Here is a 23,041-nt window from a genome sequence, read left to right on the forward strand (position 1 = left end):
TATGACGCATGAGATATTAATCACATGATAAGGACGTTATGATTGATATTTACACCATGTTATGATGTTTATGATATGCTACATGTTATGGATGGATGTTATGTTAACTTTGTCTATTAGGGTTGTACCCATATGGGTGTTCCTCGGGATCACCACATTTTCACAAATTTATGACTGTATGAGTTCGATGGGACCACTAATCTATCATGATATGTTTTATGGGTGATTTGATCGGATCACTTACAACCTGATTCTCTTAGGTGTTTCTTCGGGTTCACGGAAGACCAGATGTGTTCTTACGAGATCACTAGATTGCGTGTGTTCGGGAGCACGATAGTTTTGGGGTACTTTCTTAAGGGACCCTAATGGGAAGTTAACAAACACCTAACAGAACTAGTAGTGAGTCCTTTATTGAGTATATGTTCATAATCACTTTCTATGTTTAATTTTTCAGGCAGAGGTAGATGTAGAGGGAAGCTGGTGAATGACAAGAAGTGACTGCGACTGACCATAGGAAAACTTTTGTTTGCTTCCACTTTTATGTTTACAGTTTGGATTTTTAGTATTTTTTGTATTTTTATTTATGAAACTCATGAATTATTTTTAAGATTATTTTTCTTTAAAAGTTAGATAGGGTCCAAACTAGGATTTTATCCTCTAACTTCTATTTCTATATATTTTTATTATGATTTATAGTTGGATACTTGAAGTTTTCATTGAAAATTTAGTGTTCTTTTTTTTTTTTTTTTTTTTTTTTTTTTTTTTTTAATGTTAAGGTCTTTATTTATTCTAGTAGTAATGATCTCAACTTAGTATAAAGAGTTGAGTTGTTACAGGTAAGTTACCCAACTTCCTTTCATAGTATCTCAGTAGTAATAATATCACGTAACAAACATCAATGAAGGAATACTTTAAAACGGTCATCAATAGAATGCATCTTTCACTTATCATGATCACAAACACAACATTATCTAACCATGAAAATCATTCATAAAACATTACCCTTGATGAAAGATTCACAAATGTTTTGTTTATGAAAGTTACTCATAACAATCATTTGTTACAGATCTTTCACAAATACACTTGTTTTATTTACGAATAATCACTCACGGAAAAAATTACCCTCAACTTCTTCCTTCTCTACTTTCGGCTTTCTCTTCTCGCCTACCGATTCCTTTGACCAGTTGTTCAACAATTTAAGCTTTCTCTTATAATCTATCAGAGTGTTTTTTTATTTCCAAAAACTCCTTTTTCCTTTGGTCTTGAATCCTATTTATAGTGTCCTCTCACATCCAAGGGTCACTTCTACGCTTTACACGTGTCACTTTACCAATTTACCGCACGATGCAGCCAACCCAAACTCGACACGAGGTCAAATATGCCTTATCTCCTTGGAAAGCTAAACTTTTCAATCACCTAGCTCTCTCTATTACCCTGAGAAGCAACAAACATTCACTTCTATAGGGAGTTGTCTAGTCCAACAGGACACCTACTTCTTCGCCACACTCTCTTAGGTGTAGGTACTTCTTTTTGCATTACTTCGCTAAACGCCTTGCCCTTAGCATTCAACACATGCTTCTTCCTCGCCAGCTATACTTATCGTGTCACTTACCTTATGCGATAGAACTTAGACCCAAACATTTCTCCTCGCTTTGCCTTTCCTTCTCTCGCATCCTTCTTCGCAGGATTTTCCATGCTTAAAATTATCTGAAATAACTTCCAAGCAAAGTTTCCTCTCAAGAGGACTCCCTTTTTCGGATCAGAGCCTCACACATAAATCCTTAAGTACATTAGCTATAGCACAAAACTTTAGAATGCCAGGTCTAGCTTCTTCACTTCACTCCCTTAGCCTAACGCTTAGATTCTTAATACGAGAACTTAGCGTTCCTCAAAATTGAAATGCAACCCTCTACTAAATATAATAACTTTAAAGTAACCGAAAATAGAAGACTTGGTTAGCTTTCTCGCTTCCCAACTCATCTTTCCCTTATTTACTTGGCCTTAATGCTTGATCACATGGGGAAGGAAGAACTTAAAATTTTAGTTGAAGACTTAGTGAGTGAGATTTTAGAAATATCTTTTAGGAAATACAATTCAATCGCATAAACTCATTTTCATTTAAAAAACACAGGCTCACAATACCTCATTTCATAAATCACATAAATCGTGCATTAACTTCTTCTTATTCCTTTGCTACCAAGAATATGAATCATTCCCTATGCCAAGACTAATGGGATTCACTCTCGCCAGCACCCTGCGTTTAGACTACTGTGATGTTCTCTCCATCCACATCATACGAGAATTTCCTTGGTTCATTCCTCGTTGCACAAGTCGTCCATACGATGCCTTTACACATTATGTGTGCACCACATAATATCTGCTCACTTGATAGGAATAAAGCTAATGGTTTACTTGCACACAATTAACATAATCATCACATAGAAATCAATAGTCTTCTCTTTTCAAATAACAACATCAACAATACAACACAACAATATATAGATATATATACAAGACTTGTTATGCATAGCTACAGACTCGAAAGTGGTACTTTGAAATACATTTTTTCTGTAAGAAGATCAATCACAAAACACTTATTTTACGCATGAAGGTCACTCACGATAACATTCGATTCCCTTCTTGTCAGAACTTCTAGCTTTACTTCTCTTTTTTCTTAGCTACCTCAATAAAAGCTCAACACTTAGCATTTCCTTGGCAACTTCCCAGAATGGCAATACATTCTTTGATCCTTTCGATCTTATTTATACTAATCCTTTTAACCGGTTTTTCTCTTTACCTGCCAAATTCCAACTTACAACTTTACACGCGTCAACTTACTGCTTGTCGGGCCATGTAACCAACCAAAGTTCAACACGTTGCTGGTGGTCAACTCAGAATTAAACACTTCTCTTGGAACGCTAAGTTTATCATCTTGGAATGCTCAACTCTGGATTAGTCATTTTCTTGTAAATACTAGGCTTATTTTCTTGGAATAGTCAAAACTTTTCCTTGCTTGCATTCTCCTTCCGACACACCACAAACACCCACTCCTTCTTGCTAGATTTCATCTCATGTTGCTACACAAAATGCCTAACCCTTCAACAAAACGTCTACTCCACAACAACCAATTTGAGATGTAAGTACTTCTCCTCGCATCGCCTTTCCTTAAAATGCAACCTTCTTCACTATTAAAGCCTTCTTTACAATAATCATTCTTTTCTTAGAATAATCATTCTTTTCTCTTTAGAATAATCATTCTTTCCTCTATGACTCATTCTCAACAGAACTCCCTTTTTTGATTTGGGCCTTACACCTTCACATATCTAGTATAAAGCTCTCCCAACTAAGCTCTCCCTACTATTGATTGTGAAGTTTTGTATACACATGCATATATTATAGATATGATTTTTTTAGGCTATATACATATGAATTGTTAGAAAAAGATAAAATGCGGTGAACATAGGTTAGACACGTGACCTTTAGACCTTTCATTTTCTCCAAACTGAGCTATTCCCACGATGTGGTTATAAAGTCTTGTATACATAATACATATACGTTTACATATACACATGATTTTTTAGGCCATGGTCGTCTAACTCTCTCCCAACTGAGTTGTCTCTGTAGTTTGGTCACAATGTTTTATACACACGTACATTTACATACATGTTTTATACTTTATTAAAAAAAGTAAAAAATGCACTGAACATGGATCAAACACGTGATCTTCATATCTTGAGTTTGACGTATAATCCACATCCTTTAATTTCTATGAGTTTTCTTGAAGAAGTTGGTTTATATGTTAGTTAAGAGGCTCTGTCTAGAACAACTATTTGATATAAAATAATTTGGGCTAAATTGTAAAAAATGCACCTCAACTTTATGGTTTATGTCAAACATAACTCTAAACCTTCAAAAGTTTAAAAAATGCCCTTAAACGTTCAAAAAGGATTAGAAAATATCCTTACTATTAGTTTGAATGAAAACCGTTATAGTTTAGTTTAAAAAATACCCCTTAACTATTGAAAAGTTTCATAAATACCTTTAAACTTAAAAAAAGTAGAAAAAAAAAACTCTCATTCATCCAATTTTTACACCAAATTCATTAGAACTCAAAATAAAATTAACCAAAATTTAAGTTAAAGTCATAGTCTAAATTTACATCGATATGTCGATATTTTTATCGATATTTTTACATTTTTACAGGTTTGATATCGATAGAAGGAGTAAATTAATATTTCCATTTCATTGTAGAAAAATCCACGAATCATAATGAAATAAACGTAAAAATGACTGTAATATAAATATAATATAAATAATAGACATGTTTACTAATGTGAAAATATTAAAATATTTATTTACTAATTTAAATATATTTTTGGTTAATTTTAAAAAATATAACAAAATACCAAAATATTTACGGCCTATGTAACAAAATAAAAAACCCCATGACATTTTGAAAAATTCTAGGTTTGCCGTTGAATAATGCTGACTACTTTTTCACTTTTTTTTCTTCTTCTTCTTTACGATTTATTCATCTCTTCTTCATATTATTAATTTCTTCATACTACTACTTCTTCCTCATTTTACAATATTACGGTTATTTATGTAAGTATTTACCAATTTCTTCATTTCCTCTTCTAGAATTCATTTCTTCTTCTTCATTTCTCATCTTCATTTCTTTTTCTTCTTGGTACAAGATCAGATCATTTGGACTAGGTCCAAGGGTACAAGACTGTTTAGACTTGCTACGAGATCGTTTAGACTAGGGTAGAATGGTACAAAATAATTTAGACTTGGTACAAGGGTACACTATCGTTTAGACTTGCTATGAGATTGTTTAGACTTACTACGTGATTGTTTAGACTTGCTACGAGATCGTTTAAACCAGGTAGAAGGGTACACGATTGTTTAGACCAGGTAGAAGGGTACAAGATTGTTTAGATTTGGTATAAGGGTACAAGATCGTTTAGACTTGGTACAAGAGTACAAGATTAAATAGACATGCTACGAGATCGTTTAGATTTGCTATGAGATCGTTTAGACTTGCTATGAGATTGTTGCTAAAGGGATTGTTGCTAAGGGATCGTTGCTAAGGAATCGTTGTTAAGAGGTTGTTGCTAAGAGATCGTTGCTAAGGGATCATTTAGATTGGGTACGAGATCAATTTTTTACGTGTGTGTGACTGATTAATTGCGGGGGTATTTTTGTTATTTCACGTAGTGGACTTTTTCCTTTTCTAAAATTGTTCTATACAATGTAAATATTTTTGTGCTTTGTTCTATTTTTGAAAAAAACCTTGTATTTTTTTAGAATTTTTTATACTCTTTTTAGAAATATTCATTAAGACTTTGATATAGCTATCAGCATCAATATTTTAAACATTAGTTAAAATATAAAAAATATAAAATTACACAAAATCTCACAAAATTCCAAAATAAAAATATCTTTTTAAAACATACTATAATAATAATTAGTCAAATAAAAAAAACCTCACACTAATAAATCATCATACTATTACGGTGTGTTAATAGTCAAATACATTTTTTATTTGACAATTAGCTATATGTTAATTACAACAATAACTATTGAGATTTGTCGTGTTCGTGATCTATCATTCTATATTAATAAAATAAATCTAAAATTATGATTTCAACCTAAAATTTTGGTTGATGAGAAAATTGGTGTGAATTTTGGATCAGTGAGAGTATTTTTGAACTTTTTTAAGTTCAAGAGTATTTATGAAACTTTTTAATAGTTTAAAAATATGTTTGAAACAAAACTTTAACAGTTTACATCTAAAACTAATGGTAAGAATATTTTTGAACCATTATTTAAAGTTTAAGAACATTTTTAAAACTTTATAAAGTTTAGAGGTATTTTTGATATAACCTACAAGTTTGGTGGTCCTCTTGTGTAATTCCTATCAGTGAAGTTTCTTTCTCAGGCACAGTACCGTTCTTCTCAGACATCGGTGATATAGCACTGAATTGGAGTTACCAATTTTAGTGTTCTTTTCTTGAGTTTGTTCTATGCGTTTTTGTTTATGTTGTTAAAGCATCACATGTGGCCATTTGTAATAGAGACACCATATCTCATTTTTGAATTAAATTGACGGAAAAGTTGATCTTTAAAGTGCAAAATCCTTGTAACAGTGATAGTTATATAAATTAATCATCTACAATTTATAAATAATCTTTTAATGACATATTCGGTAAAAGACTAAATTAAAAGGGAGAAAATTTGTCATTAGAAAACATTCTTTTAGCACTAAAATATTCTTTTCTAAATATAAGTCATTACAAAAAGTTCTCCTCTCTGTTTTAATGTCATTGTTGAGCATTTAAAAATTATAAAAAAAATTATTTTGCTATATTTTTTAAAACAACCAAATTTCATTTTATAAATTATCAACAAAAATGAAAAAAAAAAAAAAAGAAGAATAGAACATTTGAGCTAAAATTGATACTCAAACTAATTTCCAGCGAGGAATACTTTTAGACTCAATTATAAGAAAAAGTATTCCGATATTCTTAAGACTTGAAATTACACTTAGGCGTATTTCATAAGCATTCTGAAATAGAAAGAATTTGGTTAAAATATTATTTTATGTGTCTTTGCTTTACAACTTGTTTAATTTTAGTTTTGAGTATTTTAAAAAATATAACAAATCTGTAGAATATTTATACTGCACAGAGTAATTTCGAAAACGGAAAAAGTCCACAGATCCATAATGAAGAATACTCAAAATTTCCCATCAACCATGCGTCGTTTAGATTTGACTATTGTTTGGTACAAGATTGTTTAGATTTGGATAGCTAAACGAATTTTTTCAAGATTCTCTGTACATGATCGTTTAATTTAGTTACACGATCGTTTAAAATTGGGTAGCTAGATCTAAATGATTTATTTTCAAGATTTTTGGTACACGATCGTTTAGATTTTTGGCTAAAAGATTTTTTCAAGATTATTTTGTACAAGATCGTTTAGATTTGACTATTTTTTTATACACGATCATTTAGATTTGGATATTTATTTTGTACACGATCGTTTAGACGTTTTTCTCAAGATCTTTTATATTTACTACACGGTCTTAAACAACCAAATAACAGTTTGAAAAAAAATATAGATATTTTATATAGGGGTGTTCGCACGTATGGTTCGGTTCGGTTCAGTTTAGTTTGAAGCTAAAACCGCAAACCGAACCGTAAAATACAAAAAAATCTCATCCAAAATCAAACCAAACCGATCATATGTGTCAAACCAAACCACTTATATATAAATAAAATCGAACCGAAACCGAAGCACTTATGCATAAATATTAGAATCGAAATCTTTTATGAACATTATACAATACATAAATAAAAGTCCTACATATAATTATAGATTAAATTATTCTGCACATTAATTAAGTACAAGACATAAAAGTTTCAAACATTGAAGTTTGAAAGTCATCAAAATAATTACTACAAAGTTATACTTATACCCTACCCTAAGTTATACTTATATATTTAATTATTATTGTTATTTAATTTTTTAAATAAAGCTATTCGGTTTTAGAATCGGTTTAAATGTTTTAACTGAACCGGACCGAACCACATAAAAATTGATTTCAATTTAACACAAATCGAATCGAACCGCATATATTCGGTTTTGATTCGGTTTCGTTTCGATTGCAGTTCGGTTTGTCAATCGTTTTAGTTTTCAACTATTTTTTGAACACCTCTACTTTTATATTTGATACACGAAGTTGAACCAACAAATAGTTTGAAAAAAAAGAGAGAAAAAAAGAAGACCATGAAAAGAAAAAAAAAATCGAACAAGAGAAGAAGAAAAACAATAAAAGGGAAGGGTAAACCTGGAATATTTTTTAAAAAATTAATTTCACGTGTCTCTTCATTTTGTTACATAGGCCGTAAAATATTTTACTCATTTCTTATATTTATGAAAAAATTCATTTTAATTGTATATTTTAAACGTTCAATTTTAGACGTTTTATTTTCTATCAAGCTTAAATTTATTCCATCGAAGATAATTTTTATTAGAATTTTATAATAATATTCATGCAAATAAACAGAGTAGGTAAATATATTTTAAAATTTCCATTTCTTAGATTTACATAAAATCTGCATATTTTTATTTTCTAATTTCATTTAATATTAAAAAATATTTATACTAAAATAAAATTTAAGAGCGGTAATATTTAAACTTCTAAAATAATAGAGGTATATATTTTTGGTAGCAATGACAGAGTTCATATAAATATAACCATATTCCGAGGGTCTAAGTTTAAAACTTTAAAAAGTTAGATGACCAAATCAATCAAATTACTAAACTCAATAATTACACATCATCTATCTCTATATCTTCTAGAGATTGAAAATTCTTAATTTAAACCCCAAAATTTTGAAAATGTGAAGAGTAGATATGAATGTCTTTTTGTGGGTTTTGATGATTGAAAGGTTCCTTTTTCCTTTCAACCATTTGATGGGAATATTATTCTTAGTTTGGAAAGGACACTAAATCATGGAATAAAGAACAAGCTTTTAACTAACCTCAAGCATGTTCTTTGGTTTGAGAGGGGAAAAAAAAAAAAAAAAAGAAAAAGAAAAGAAAACAAAAGAAAAAGTAATGTGGTTTAAAAGGTGGCTGCATTACCTTCTTAAAAGAAGGAATAATTTTAGGTGACTTTTGAAAGTAATTATTTCCAAACTTGTTTGTAATTGAAAAATTTTAACTCAGTTTAAAACAACAAATACTATTAACCATTGGAGTAAAAATTTAAACTTTCATTTTCTGGGTCGTAATGGATTTTTTCGTTTAAGTTCGAACAAAATAGTTAATTATTTCCACTAAATGACGTAGTAGTGGAAGCATGGGTTGAACACAAGGATCTTCTAAAGTCTAAACAATTTATAGCCTCAAAACTAATCGATGGGAGGTTCGTAATTTGATTGGTTGCAATAAAGTTAAAAGTGCATGCTCAAAATAATGAGAAAAGAAAAGTTATGAATCTCTGTTAGAAAGCATAGCTTGAGTTATAACATAAATTTCCTATTCAACTTATTCAATCATACAATTCTCATTATCGAAATCAAGTAATTGTTCCTGCCTAACAAAAGTTAAGTGTAATAACAACCAAATAACTTGTCTAAACTAAAACTATGAAAAACATACAATTCCAATTCATCTTAATTGCATTATGTTCTAGAGCTATGTTAGGTGAATATCTATTTTTCAAGTTCTTAAATAGATACTCATTTAATTCAATCCTAGGTTGGTTAGAACAATAATATTAATCCTATTTATTTGGCAACGAACCTAACTTATCACTTTCTATCAATTAACATACAATATATCTAGAAAGCAACAATCATAAGATTACTAAGCACACAATAATATGATCAAATAAAAATTTCTACTTCAACAATTACAAAAACTTGGATTGAAAACTCAAATATATTGAAATGGTGAAAGAATCCTAAACCCAAGCTAAAAAGATATTACCTTAGCCGGCATCATTGAATACCAATTGATGTAGAATTGTTTTCGTCTGTAAGGGTACCAAAATGAGAGAAAAATGGGAGAGAAATCATGGAGAGAACCATTAGAGGTCCTCAACCTTTAGGTGGTTAAAACATTATTTATAAAAAGGTTGAACACCCCTACGCTTAGGTGCAGTGTTAGGAAGATACAAAACATATCACGCTCCGTCTCAAATGTCACTCACTATAAGAAAATGGGGATCAACGTTAAGAGATATATGAAAAAGGATCGAGAAAGGATTTTTTGACACATAAATTCACGTTGGGATAGAAGTCAGAAAAATAAATCGGAAGAGGATCTCCCGACGCACTAATAGCAAAATTAGAAGAAACCCATAAGAGATCTAATCGGATCTTAGAATAAGAAAGAAGCAAGAGAAGATAGAGAAGTGATGATCGTGTTAACTATGGAAGAGATCGACGGTGGAAGGGCAGCGGCAACAATGACGATAAGGAGAAAAACACACAAGAGAAGGCCTTGACAATCACAAAAACGTACCTGTTTAGTATATTTTCTCAAACTCTCAAACAAAAAAAAAAAAAAAAAAGAAAAGAAAAGAAAAAAAAGAAATAAATGAAAAACAAACACTTATTGACGAGGGACAGACAGTGGCTCACAAGCGTCGATGGTGACAGCATGCAACAGACGGTGGACGGCAAGCGACGGTGGACCTTCTTCTTCCTCTTTTGGTCTTCAAACCCTTCATTCATCTCCCTTGTTTTCAGTCTCTCTTTCCCTCGTTTTCGACTAACACAAATCTGTTTTACAGTTCTGAAAATGGTATTTGAAGAAAAACGCCCGACACATGACTAAACACGTCGAGAATGTGTTGGGCATTCCCGACGTCATTACGCATGACATCGGGAGAAGTTTGTAATTTTTTTATTAAATTATCTTATACCAACATCGCCTTATGTCGCGTTAGGATTGCCAAACTTTCTCGACAGAGCTTCTACAGCCTCGGGAGAAGCTTTTTCTCCTGACGTCACTTATCCCGACGTCCGTGTTGTGTGTTGAAAAATACATATTTTCTTGTAGTGACTCTATGAGCGACCAAGTGGAAACGTGACTGCCCAGACACTCAACGCATATCTCTCCTCGAGATAACATGCAGAACGTCTAGTAAGCAGAATTACATTAACAACCATTCTCAACACAACTTGAACCATAGCTTTATCGCCTTAGTTCAACTTAAACCCTTTAACTTCTAAATGATAAGAATAACACAACACAGTGGATATTAACAAACACGTTCTCTTTTACATAACACCTTGTGTTCTATACAATACAATAAACATGGTTTCTTTAAGACAAAACTCAAAACATAAACGTTAGGCCCACGCCTATCATAGCTTCTTCAACTAAACACCTAGCATACTCGCCTCAAAACGTAGCAGCTCGCTTTATCCTTCTTTACTTGGCCTTAGCGCCTGAATCTGGGGAAGGAAAACTTAAAACATAAGTCAAATACTTAGTGAGTAATGATTTTAGAAACCCTTTTGGGGAATACAAATCAATCATATAAATTTAATTTCATTTTCATAAAACAGACTCTCAATGCCTCATTTCAATAAAAGCATAAATCATATATTGGCCTCCACTTATTCCTTTCCACTGAGAACATGAACCATTCTCGTATATAGACCTGAGATTCATTTCACAAGCATAAAGTCGCATAGAACTGAGATTCACTTCACCAGCATCATGCACTTAGACTTGAGATTTCTTTCACCAGCATCGTTTGTGAAATTTTTTTCAGCTGGTTCATTTTTCATTGCTTAGGCTGTTGACTCAACATCTTTACTCATTATGTGCACATAATAACCAGCTCATTGATAGGAATAAGGCTAATGGTTTACTCGCATATAAACATGACAATCTTCAATCAAGAAACGTTATTTTAGAAACTTTTCTTTCAAATAAACAACATCAATATCAACAATAATACAATACATCATGTATTTTATAACAACATAAAGCCTTAGAAAGACTGCTCTCAAAACACTTTTTGCTTTTAGAAAATCACTCACAAAATGTTTAGCCTTAGTTTCTTTCCTTTCTGAATGCCTAATTTCAATTTCCTTCTTCTTGCCTAGTGCTTTCTTAGCAAGTAGCTAAACCCTTAGGAAATTATCAAAATAATGACACTTAATAGTTCCTCTTCAGCCCTTCAATCTAATTTATACTACTCTAAAGATCATATCAGTCATCACTAAGTCTCTCTTAACTTGCCACCTCTTACTTAGAACTTTACATGTGTGGGTTTGTAACTCATCAGGCCATGCATCAAGCTTGATTCAACACGTAACCAGTTGTCTAATAATCGAGATTAAGCATTTTCTTGAAATGCTAAACTTTTCTCGTCGGACATCTCCTTGCATTATGACACCACCGTAATGCCTAAGCTCTCTCCGCATTACAGAACTTGAAAGCATACTTATTTTCCTCAGGTTGCCTAGTTTTCAACGTGGATTCTACTCACAACACCTACTTCAAAATACTTAGTTCCGAAAATCCTTTTTAACAAAATTTTTTCCTCAACAAGATCCTTCTATTCCGGACCTGGAGCTCACAAAACATACACGAGCGAAAGGGAATTGAAGTACATTGACGTTCTAAGGTAGTGGTGTAGCTGCATGCGCTCTGCGCTTTGTGCAATATTGGAGTTATCAACCTTGTAACACCGGACAAGACACATAGCTACCACAATTGCATTCTCTCCAAATACACATAGCTAGCTAGCTTTGACATCAATTGATACTTATCTTAGGGTAATAATAAGCATATATGATGAATTTAACATGACTTAATATAGTTATGGTACAATCGTAGTTCAATTTTTCTCTCTAAATTCTCCATTTCAATAACATATTTATTATTATTATTTTTTAATTTGTTCTCCATGGCAATACTGTTTGAAGTTGTTTTTGGTTGGTTACTTATTTAGGTATTATGTGGTGAGGAGCAAACATCAATTTTCAATGATAATTTGGTTTTTATCTACTAAACTATATTTGAACTTGTATACTCAAATTTGATGTTTTCGAGTTACATTAACATTTATATAATTTTATAAACATTAAGATTTGAAAATAGAAAACTTTTATTTGATTTATAATAAACAATAAAATGATCGATAGATTGATAGCACATCCTAATATCTCATTAATAGAAAACATATGTTCGAGGAATCGAAATGAACATTTTGCAATTATGTAGATTCAAATTAACAAAAGTTGAGAGTATAAGAACTAAAATTGACATCAGGTCAAAATAAACTAAAATTATTATTAATAAAATTAACATATGTTTAATGTACAAATTTTTCAAAGAATTTCTTTTGCTTTCAAATTAACAAAAAATTTAGATGTAGTTTAAGAAAGACAAATAAAAAAATGTGAGTAGTTTTGTCCAATCAATATGGAAGTGAGTTCTATTATTTATTTTTATGTTATATTCTTAAACATATATGGATGGATGGAGATTAGACATTCGAATTTCCTTGATTGAGGGTATGTTAACCTAAAGAGTAGAAGTACATTAAAGTTGATACTCATTCTAACGTCTAATCAACTTTATTAAAAGGTGAACATTTTGTTTGGGTTTGATGATTGAAATGTTCCTTCCCTTTCAACCATTTGATGGGAATACTATTCTTGGTTTGGTAAAGTTGGACACTAAATCATGGAATAGAGAATAAGCTTTTTACCTAACCAACTCAAAATGGCACTTAATAAATTAGTTGCCATGAAATTTATTAAGAAATCAATACTTAATACACGTGCAAAGAGGTAGGGGTAATACACTTAATATGCTAAAAAGATAATGATTTTTTTCAATGACTTTCCAAGATTTGAGATTCTCTCCATAGAATATAAAGAGAAAAATTATTACAAAATCAAATGGCCACACAATAAGGATTATTTTATTTCTTTTAATTTTAGCATGAAATTTGTTGGAATTTCTTACCTATTGATTTCTGTATGCATGTTCATTAAAACCAAAGTTATTATTTCAAAACTAGACTGTAACATTATTTTGTACGAACTTTACACAATAATACTATTGTGTAGTGTAAGAATTTGAAATTTCAGTTTTAGTTCGACTCAAAACATAATTTAGGATAAGTCATTACATAAATGAAATATAACTAAAAATAATTGCATAGATAACACAAGAATAAAATAATTATATTAATAGCACAAAAATTTGCAAATAACTTATGTCAAGCTACCATTTCAAAGATTTCTTCCAAGTTTCTCAAAATTGAAGGCTATTAACAGCTGCCATCATTAATAGATAGTTTTCAATTTGACAAATATGATATCAATTGCTATCATTGATAGTGACTATATATAGTAGTTTCTATCGATGGTAGTCATCGATAGAAATGCTTGACATTTAAAACAAAAATTATTAATAGCATTTTCTATTTTTGTAAATGTTTTATTTATTGTTGTGCTATATTTTTAATTTATTTTTTACATGGTACTATTTGCTATAATTTTCTTATATTTAGTGTTTGAAGTTTTCATTTTGTTGGTTATATGTTTAGTTTAACCGTTTTTCATGCTGTGGAGATTAGATTATGAGGATTTGTAATGTTAATTTAGAATCTTATCTTATAAACTATACTCAAAATATTTGGCATTCTTTGGCCTAATCCCTTTAATATTTATAATATTAATATAATGGAAAAAATCTCAAAAGTAGTTATCCTTTTGCCTTCTAACAAAAAAAAAAAAGAAAGAAAAGAAAAAAAAAGAACTAAAAATAGGGAATCATATAGCATTATCGACCACCGGCTCTACATTTCTCTTTCCTTTCTAAAAAGTATTAGCCTTGTTTAATGCTCACAATTTCACCTAATTTTCAAAATATACATTTTTTTCTTTTAAAATGACACAAATTTTACACTTCTCTTTTTTAGAAAAATAACTTGAAAAGGAAAAGAAAATCAATATATATATTTTTTTACCACGGGTGGAGATGAATAGATTTGACTTTCAATTCTCTTGGTTGAAAATATATATTCATAACTAGTTGAACTAAACTAAAATATGATTATGATTCTAATGTCTAATCAATCAAATATAGGTATAAAGTTCTCACTCTTTTTATGTAATACTAGAAAGTTCTACCCCAATCGATGCTCATATTCTCCTCTATTGAATTTGAACTTTAATAGCACACATAAAGTAATAATGAAATCTATGTATTTTAGTTTGTGTGTTCTTAAGTTAATTTAATTTCAAGTTCTTTCCCTTAGAAACTTAGTAAAATAATAATGAAATATATTTAAACATGATGGATCCGATTGAGCCAGACTCTTTTTTACTATAAAAACATATTTAAACAGTTAATAAAACACATATGTAGAAGAAAGACAAAGAAAGATGGTGATAAAATTGAATAGGATTTGTAGTGATCACTCTACACAAGGAAAGAATATATAATGTATTAATATCAAACAAAGCCATACACCACCCATTTGTCACTTGCTTGAAGGAGAGGGAATACACAACAACTATTATAATTCATTGAGTTAACATTTTTAAGATTTAAAAGAATCTCATCTTCAAATCCACAAATAATTCTTTTCCCTTTTTTGAAGAATGTTCTTTTCTCCTTGTCTTCAACCTAAAAATCTCATCCGTTTATTTTATTTTATTTTCATGGCACCATTTTATTGTACCCTAAACACAGAGAGAATCACAAGCCCCCTACGCCATTGCCAAATTACCAAAAGGAAAAAGAAAGAAAGAAAGAAAAAAGAAACACTTTCACAAACCAACAAAAAACCCCATTTGGCCCTTTAGGCCTATAAATTCTCCCATGAGTTGTGTTCTTATTTCATATATGTTATTGTTTTTGTGAGGAGACAAATATAGTAACATTATGGCTTCTTTGGTCGTAAATCATCATAATGGAGAGTCCATTGGTGATGGAATTGTAGAGGCATTGAAGCAAAACCAAAATTATATGAAGACATGCTTTGGTAAGTTTGTAGAGAAAGGGAATAGGAGCTTGAAGAAGAAGGAATTGATGGAGGAAATGGAGCTTGTTATTGATGATAAGATAGAAAGAAATAGGGTCATGGAGGGTATCCTCGGTCATATGTTGACTTCAACTCAGGTTCGTCTAATCAATCTTTAAATATGAGTGTTCGATCATTTTCTAAATCTGTTTGTATTGACTAATAATGTTTAAATAGAAAAAAAAATATAATTATTGGTAATGTGGGTAGGTGGCGATTGTGATTCCACCATATGTTGCATTTGCAATAAGACCAGAACCAGGATGTTGGGAATATGTTAAAGTTAGTTCTCTTGATCTTTCACTCCAATCTCTCACTTCAACTGAATTTCTCAAGTTGAAGGAGATGATTTATGACGAGGAATGGTATGAATATATGTTTGTGAGTATTTTAATTTAGGTTATTCTTTTTAATGTCTAATTAATATATTATTGTAGGGCAAATGATGAAAATGCATTGGAAGTGGATTTTGGAGCAATTGAATTTACAACTCCTCACTTAAGCCTTCCATCTTCAATCGGAGATGGACTTAGTTATACTACAAAGTTTCTCACCTCAAAGCTAAGTGGGAAGTTGGAGAATTTACAACCTCTTGTGGATTACTTGTTGTCCCTTGATTACCAAGGAGAGGTATGAAAAAAAAAAAAATATAGAAAAAGAAGATAATGAAAGGCCAAAGAATTCATAGGCTAATTTCTTTTTTTATTAAAAAAGACGAATTATTTCTCTTTATTTTCATAACTCGACCTGAATTTTAAATATTGATAACCGAAAAGAAAAGAAAACTAATCTTAATTTTAAGATTTTAACCATATTTCATATTTCCTTGCTTAAGTTGAAATTTAATCTTATAACTGGTGCGTGTTTGATATATAACCATTTATGTTTTAAAAAGTTAAACTTATAAAATACAACTTTCAGCCCTAACGTTTAGGTTTCATTATTCACATATCTACTAATGTTTTCTGAAAAGCAAGTAAAGTTTTTTTTTTCTTTTTTTAAATATAATAAAAGTAAATAAAAACAAAATATGAGAAAGTAGAGGAAAGAAACATAAACTTGAATTTCATAAAAACAAAACAAAAAACTATCATTGTCAAATGGGCCTAAATCTTTAAATATAATTTACATTTAAAACAATATAACTCTGTGGTTATCAAATGGACCCGAAAAGTAAAGGAATAAAAAACATATGTTTCTTACATGGGGTTTCTTTCTTGCTTTGTCCCTCTCTGACTTTGAAATTACTTTATGTGACAGAAACTTATGATCAATGAAACTCTAAACACACCTTCCAAACTCCAAATGGCATTAATTCTTGCTGATATCTTCCTCTCTGTTCTCCCTCCACACACCCCATATGATGACTTCCATCTCAAGTGAGTAACCCTAATCCGCAACTTCCGTTAATTAACAGATTTTAATTAAACTTAGGATTTTGAATAATAATTTGGAATGGGAATATTATTCAGATTGAAGCAATGGGGATTCGAGAGAGGATGGGGAGATTGTGCAGGAAGAGTAAAGGAAACAATGAGATGTTTATCTGAAATATTCCAAGCCTATGATCCAATCCAAATGGAGAAGTTCTTCAGCAGGCTTCCTACTACTTTCAATGTTGTCATTTTGTCTCCTCATGGATACTTTGGCCAAGCTGGTGTTCTTGGTTTGCCCGATACCGGAGGTCAGGTACCAGTTTCCGTCAATCATTATCCCTCTCCAGATCGGAAGAAATATTCCAATTTTAAAATACGAATGATAGTTTTCACTAAAGTTAATAATCAAAAGAAGAATATTTCTATGATTTTGAGATGCGTTGAAATAACCTTATTTCTTCTAAAAAGCGTACATCTCCATCAATCACAGACCAAAATAAATATATAGAATAAAGATTTTTTTTTTCTTCAACAAACACAAGTTTGTCCATCACAACTTGTGATTAAACAATCGAATGTTTTATCTAAAGATGAGTTAGATGTATCCTAATATTTTTTTTGTATATAGAAAAATGACATAAACATTCGTAATCCTATTTCATTTTCTTTATGATTCATTTTATGTGATTATCTAGGTTGTGTACATACTTGATCAAGTTAAAGCTATGGAAGAAGAACTTCTACTCAGAATTAAGCAACAAGGCCTCAATTTCAAGCCTCAAATTATTATTGTGAGTATATTAGTTAGAAAAAAAAAATATTATTAATTATAACAAAATTAATCTAAATATTTACAAAATAAAGCAAAATATCATAATCTATCAACAATGATAGACTATTATTTTTATTTATCTATCTCTATCACGATAGACACATGTATAGTAATAGCATATCTTGGCCTATCACATATATATTGTAATATTTTTTATATTTTTAGAATTTTTTATTTAAAATAATTTTCTAAAAAAATTAATAAATTCTCGTAGAAAATGACAAAAGAATAAATTTGACAAACACTTACATGCTTATATCATTCATATTGATAAATAGTCTATCTATCTATGTTTATTAGGAAAAATGTTGTTAAATAATGGAAAAGTTATAATCGTTTGCAGATTACAAGACTTATTCCAGATGCGAAGGGGACTAAGTGCAACCAAGAAATAGAACCTGTCATTGGGACTAATTACTCTAAGATTGTTAGAGTCCCCTTCAAGACTGAAAACGGCATCCTTCATCGTTGGGTTTCTCGTTTCGACATTTATCCTTATCTCGAGAAATTTGCACAGGCAAGGTTCTAAACATTTTTTGGATCTACTTTATGTTCACATAACTTACTCTTTCTTCCTACACTACACTAAACTAAAAACAAAATCTTTCTCAAACCAAGCCTTAGTTTTTCTAACTTCATGTTTTTGTGTCCTTCGGTATTAGGATGCGAGCGACAAAATATTAGAGCTCATGGAAGCAAAGCCGGATCTAATCATTGGAAACTACACTGATGGAAATCTTGTGGCATCTCTCATGGCCAGCAGATTAGGAGTAACCCAAGTATTTAGTTCTTCATATACTCAGATATGTCTTAACAAATAGATTATCTATTTTTAACATAAAATTTACTTACTTAATATGCAAATTAAAACTAGGGAACTATTGCACATGCCTTGGAGAAGACAAAGTATGAAGATTCAGATCTTAAATGGAAGGAATTGGACTCTAAGTATCACTTTTCTTGCCAATTTACTGCTGATATTCTTGCTATGAATGCCACTGATTTTGTCATTGCAAGCACTTTCCAAGAGATTGCAGGAAGGTTAGAAAAAATAGTAATGACTATTTGAGGGAAGTTTAGTTTCAACTTTCAAATGTTTAGGTCAGTTTTGAATGACTTTTCAAGTATTTAAGACCACTTGAAAAGTCATTTCAAATCGATTAAGCAAAGTTTAGTGGTTAAGGCATCTCTACCTGACTAGAGTCAGAAAAACTTGTTTGTTATATTTTTCTCATAGAAAAAGGTTTATGGTTTCAGCAAAGAGAAGCCAGGCCAATATGAAAGCCATGAGGCGTTTACACTTCCGGGACTATGTCGTGTCGTGTCGGGCATCAATGTGTTTGATCCTAAGTTCAACATTGCAGCACCAGGGGCAGATCAGTCTGTCTATTTTCCTTACACAGCAAAAGAACTCCGATTTGCGTCGTTTCAACCTGCCATTGAAGAACTTCTTTTTAGTAAAGTTGAGAACAATGAGCATATGTGAGTCCTTCATGGAAATACTTGCCATTGTTTTGTGTTTTTGCAATATGCACCATTTGTTTCTATGAGGTTATAAACCACTGTCCTGTTTTTTCATCAAACAGAGGATATCTGGCTGATAGGAAAAAGCCGATCATCTTTTCGATGGCACGACTTGATGTTGTCAAGAACATTACTGGGTTGGTTGAATGGTTTGGGAAGAATGAGAAGCTGAGAAATTTGGTGAATCTTGTTGTGGTTGGAGGGTTCTTTGATCCTTCCAAATCAAAGGATAGAGAAGAAATGGCTGAGATAAGAAAGATGCATGAATTGATTGACAAATACCAACTCAAAGGTCAGATCAGGTGGATAGCAGCACAGACCGATCGCCGTCGTAACGGAGAACTCTACCGCTGCATTGCTGACACAAAAGGAGCATTTGTGCAGCCTGCTCTCTATGAAGCTTTTGGTCTCACAGTCATTGAGGCAATGAATTGTGGTCTACCAACCTTTGCTACAAACCAAGGGGGTCCAGCTGAGATCATTGTTGATGGGGTGTCTGGCTTCCAAATTGATCCAAACAACGGCAACGAATCGAGCCAAAAGATTGCTAACTTTTTTGAGAAATGCAAGAATGATCCAACCTACTGGAACGAAATTTCGAATCATGGTCTGCAACGTATCAATGAATGGTAGTTAAAACAACAAAATGTCCGCTACAAGTCACATTACGTTCTTGAACGATACAAAACTCTAATGATAATCTCTTTGGCAGTTACACATGGAAAATTTATGCAAAAAAGGTGCTGAATATGGGAAGCACTTACACTTTTTGGAAGCAAGTGAACAAAAACCAAAAGCAGGCAAAGGACAGATACATCCAAATGTTCTACAATCTACTTTTTAAGAACTTGGTACATTTCTGCTCAATTTTTGCATATTATACTAAAGATCTATGACCCTTTTTCATGATTCTATAAGTCACAAGGATTTTCAATGGCTTTTCAGGTGAAAACCGTCCCGATCGTGGTCGACGAAAATCCACATCCAGGAAATCCACAGTTACCACAAGTGTATGCAAAACCAGCCAACATTACTTTTATACATGATGATTGTAGTTAAGGATGGAGAAAACTAATCTATTTGAATTTATTTTGCAGCTCGAAGCGCACCCAATCTCGTATTCAAAAGTAAGAATAACGGTTTCAGATCAGTTTGTGTCGTCTTTGAACTTTTAAATTTGGATGTCATGAAATAAACTCAGATTTTAATTATATTACCTTCAGGTTTTTCGGAGCGCCATAAAAGGTTTAAGCTAAGCAAAGAAAACTTTTTCCAAAGAGTTGCCTTTACTAAAATATGATATGTATTCTCAAGCAGTGATATATGCATTATGATTGGAGTGTATCCCTTTTCCCCTTTTATTGAAGAAGAGAATAACTTCAATGGTCTTGAAATTGAATAAAGCTTTATTACGTTTCTTATATGTACTTTCAAATATGCAATGCAATTTCTAATATTTCTTTCCCATTTTAGAATATTAGTAAGATAAATGAAGATTCTACTGTTCATGCCACCTTAATATTCAACATGACAATTTTTTTTATTTGATACTACAAATAAATAATATTGTTGTAATATAAAACACAAGGTAGATAAAGATAGTAATATACTCAAAGTTTCGTGGATGATGTATGAAATCAATTATATCTTAGTTATATATGTGATTTGCCTCGTTCATTCTTTAAGTCAAGTTTATGTAAATTAAAGTTTATAACAATTTCAGAAATATTATTTGGAAAAAAACTTATTTTGTTCCTAAACATAAAATTTTTACATGTTAAACTTCATACTTGGCATATTGCATCCCTATTGACTATAAACTTCCAATTTCATCCCTTTAAACCTATTGTTTTGAGTAAGTATATGGTCATGTGGATTTTGCCTCCCAAAATCGGACCAAATATTTTAAAACATATCCACCACTATAAACCGCTAGTGAAAAACCTATTCGAACAGAAAAAATACGTGAATTTTCTAGTTAAACAGTTTAAAGTCTAAAGATAACCGATGGAAGTGTTGTAATTGAATGGATGTAAATGAAAGTAAATTAGAATTGGATTCAAATAATTTAAAGTTGCAACCTAGGCTCTTTTGAGTCGTTTCCACTATCTTACAACTTGATCACGATAGAATAAGTTAATTCTTATACTCATTAATCTTAATCATCTCACTTAGAGAAGGCAAGTAAGAGTCCTATATATGAATCATAACTAGTTAGCTAAGATCGAGGAACCCGCTAAACCGAATATTTAATTGAAAAAGTCATACTATTAAACATTCAAGGTAATTCTTTCCTGTAATTGGACAATGTTGGTTGAAGCAATTTCATAACTCACTACCCAATTAACCTGCATTACTTACATTAATCATGCAATTGAATGCCACACATACTTACAACTTAGCAATTGACGATATGTCATAGGCTGAATTAAAATAAAGTGTCATTCAAAATCAGCAAAGAACTAGACATAATACAAGAATCCAATAACAAACGATTTGAACCTCGCAAGATGAAAAACAAGAAAATCTACTCAATACCTATGCTAGAATATGTTGTCTTAGCCCATTATCAATACACTGATCTGTCACACCCGCTCTCAAACTCCCTTATCTAAGCCTAAGAGATGGTGTGAAGACAATAAGTATCGTTCTTCTTTCAACGATACTCACTGACCTTAACTTGGCTATTAACTCTAACTCACTGGAAAGTAACCGAAAGAAATCATATAGGATACTAATATATGTATATGTAAAACTTAACACAACAACTCAACTTGAAACAACATACTTCTAACTATTACTCAAACCTCTCACAATTTATACAGACCAAAATGTATGATCAATTATTCTAACTTGAAATTCATGTTTTAAACCATAATTAAACTCATTTTGTTACTACGGATTTGAGCTAACTCCTCCGAGTCTATAAATTTGTCAAATATCCTCTTGACCTAAAATAAGAGAATTTAATTAATCTTAAATTGATCCACCTAATCCTAAAATAATTCAAACTTTGCTAAAAGTCTCAAAACATAAAAAATGGCACATTGGCATAACTGGCACATGCTTAGGCAACAAGCAAGTTGCACGCATGCGCAGAGGCCCCATCAAGGTGCCACTCTGCGTGCTAACCTCTTGTGACACGCCTTTTGCCCACCATGGCTACTTGGCCTCTGCATGGCCCTACCATATAGCTCTAATGCAGGCAACCATTGTCGTCTGGCTATGTGTTGCGCTTGCTCAATGTTGCAACACTCACCCTTCGTGCACCCTATTATAACGGTCCAACTCCTTTTACTAAGTTGAGGTCATTATTTTAAATAAATAACACCATTTTCATTTGAAAGAAAACGAGAAAAAACTAACACTACAAGGATCTGCGACATTCCCGACGCCGCTGTGCGTCAGTTAAAATAGCAAAGTGCGTCAACCAAGGTTAGTTGACGTTGGAAACTCTATCGGCAAGAATATCGACATTACTACGTTGTGGAAACTTTTTCCGACGCCCTATAGGGGTGACGTCGAAATAGACTCTTCCCCAATGCAGTTCATACTTACATGTGACCAACATTGACATTAATTAACCCAACACAACGTTGGAAGAGGTTTTCTCGACGTCTTTTCCATGACGTCGGGGGAACCCCTTGCTCGCGTAGTATATAAGTCGGGATAAATTTTATTATTATTATTATTATTATTATTATTTTATTATTATTTAATATTATTTTA

At 31.5% G+C, this 23,041-nt stretch overlaps 1 protein-coding gene across 1 annotated transcript; it reads left to right on the forward strand.

The window, feature by feature from the left end:
- The first annotated feature begins 15,233 nt into the window (after positions 1-15,233).
- On the forward strand, positions 15,234-20,733 carry LOC103501373 (sucrose synthase 5). Its single transcript, XM_008464945.3, has 15 exons — positions 15,234-15,678; positions 15,791-15,945; positions 16,018-16,210; positions 16,841-16,959; positions 17,053-17,269; positions 17,652-17,747; positions 18,132-18,305; positions 18,451-18,567; positions 18,663-18,829; positions 19,046-19,270; positions 19,375-19,941; positions 20,025-20,163; positions 20,258-20,322; positions 20,410-20,439; positions 20,536-20,733. Exons 1-15 carry the CDS (start codon positions 15,442-15,444, stop codon positions 20,552-20,554), a joined length of 2,520 nt encoding a protein of 839 aa, XP_008463167.1. The 5' UTR covers positions 15,234-15,441; the 3' UTR covers positions 20,555-20,733.
- The last annotated feature ends 2,308 nt before the right edge of the window (positions 20,734-23,041 follow it).

The sequence above is a fragment of the Cucumis melo genome, chromosome 9 (genome assembly GCF_025177605.1).
Source record: "Cucumis melo cultivar AY chromosome 9, USDA_Cmelo_AY_1.0, whole genome shotgun sequence".
Taxonomy (NCBI): Eukaryota; Viridiplantae; Streptophyta; class Magnoliopsida; order Cucurbitales; family Cucurbitaceae; genus Cucumis; species Cucumis melo.

Excerpts from the sequence above, each read along its gene's own strand:
- LOC103501373 (XM_008464945.3), top strand. The coding sequence starts at position 15,442 with ATGGCTTCTTTGGTCGTAAATCATCATAATGGAGAGTCCATTGGTGAT. Across the intron at positions 15,946-16,017 it reads ATGATTTATGACGAGGAATG|GGCAAATGATGAAAATGCAT; the intron begins GTATGAATATAT and ends ATATTATTGTAG. Across the intron at positions 19,271-19,374 it reads GTTGAGAACAATGAGCATAT|AGGATATCTGGCTGATAGGA; the intron begins GTGAGTCCTTCA and ends TTCATCAAACAG.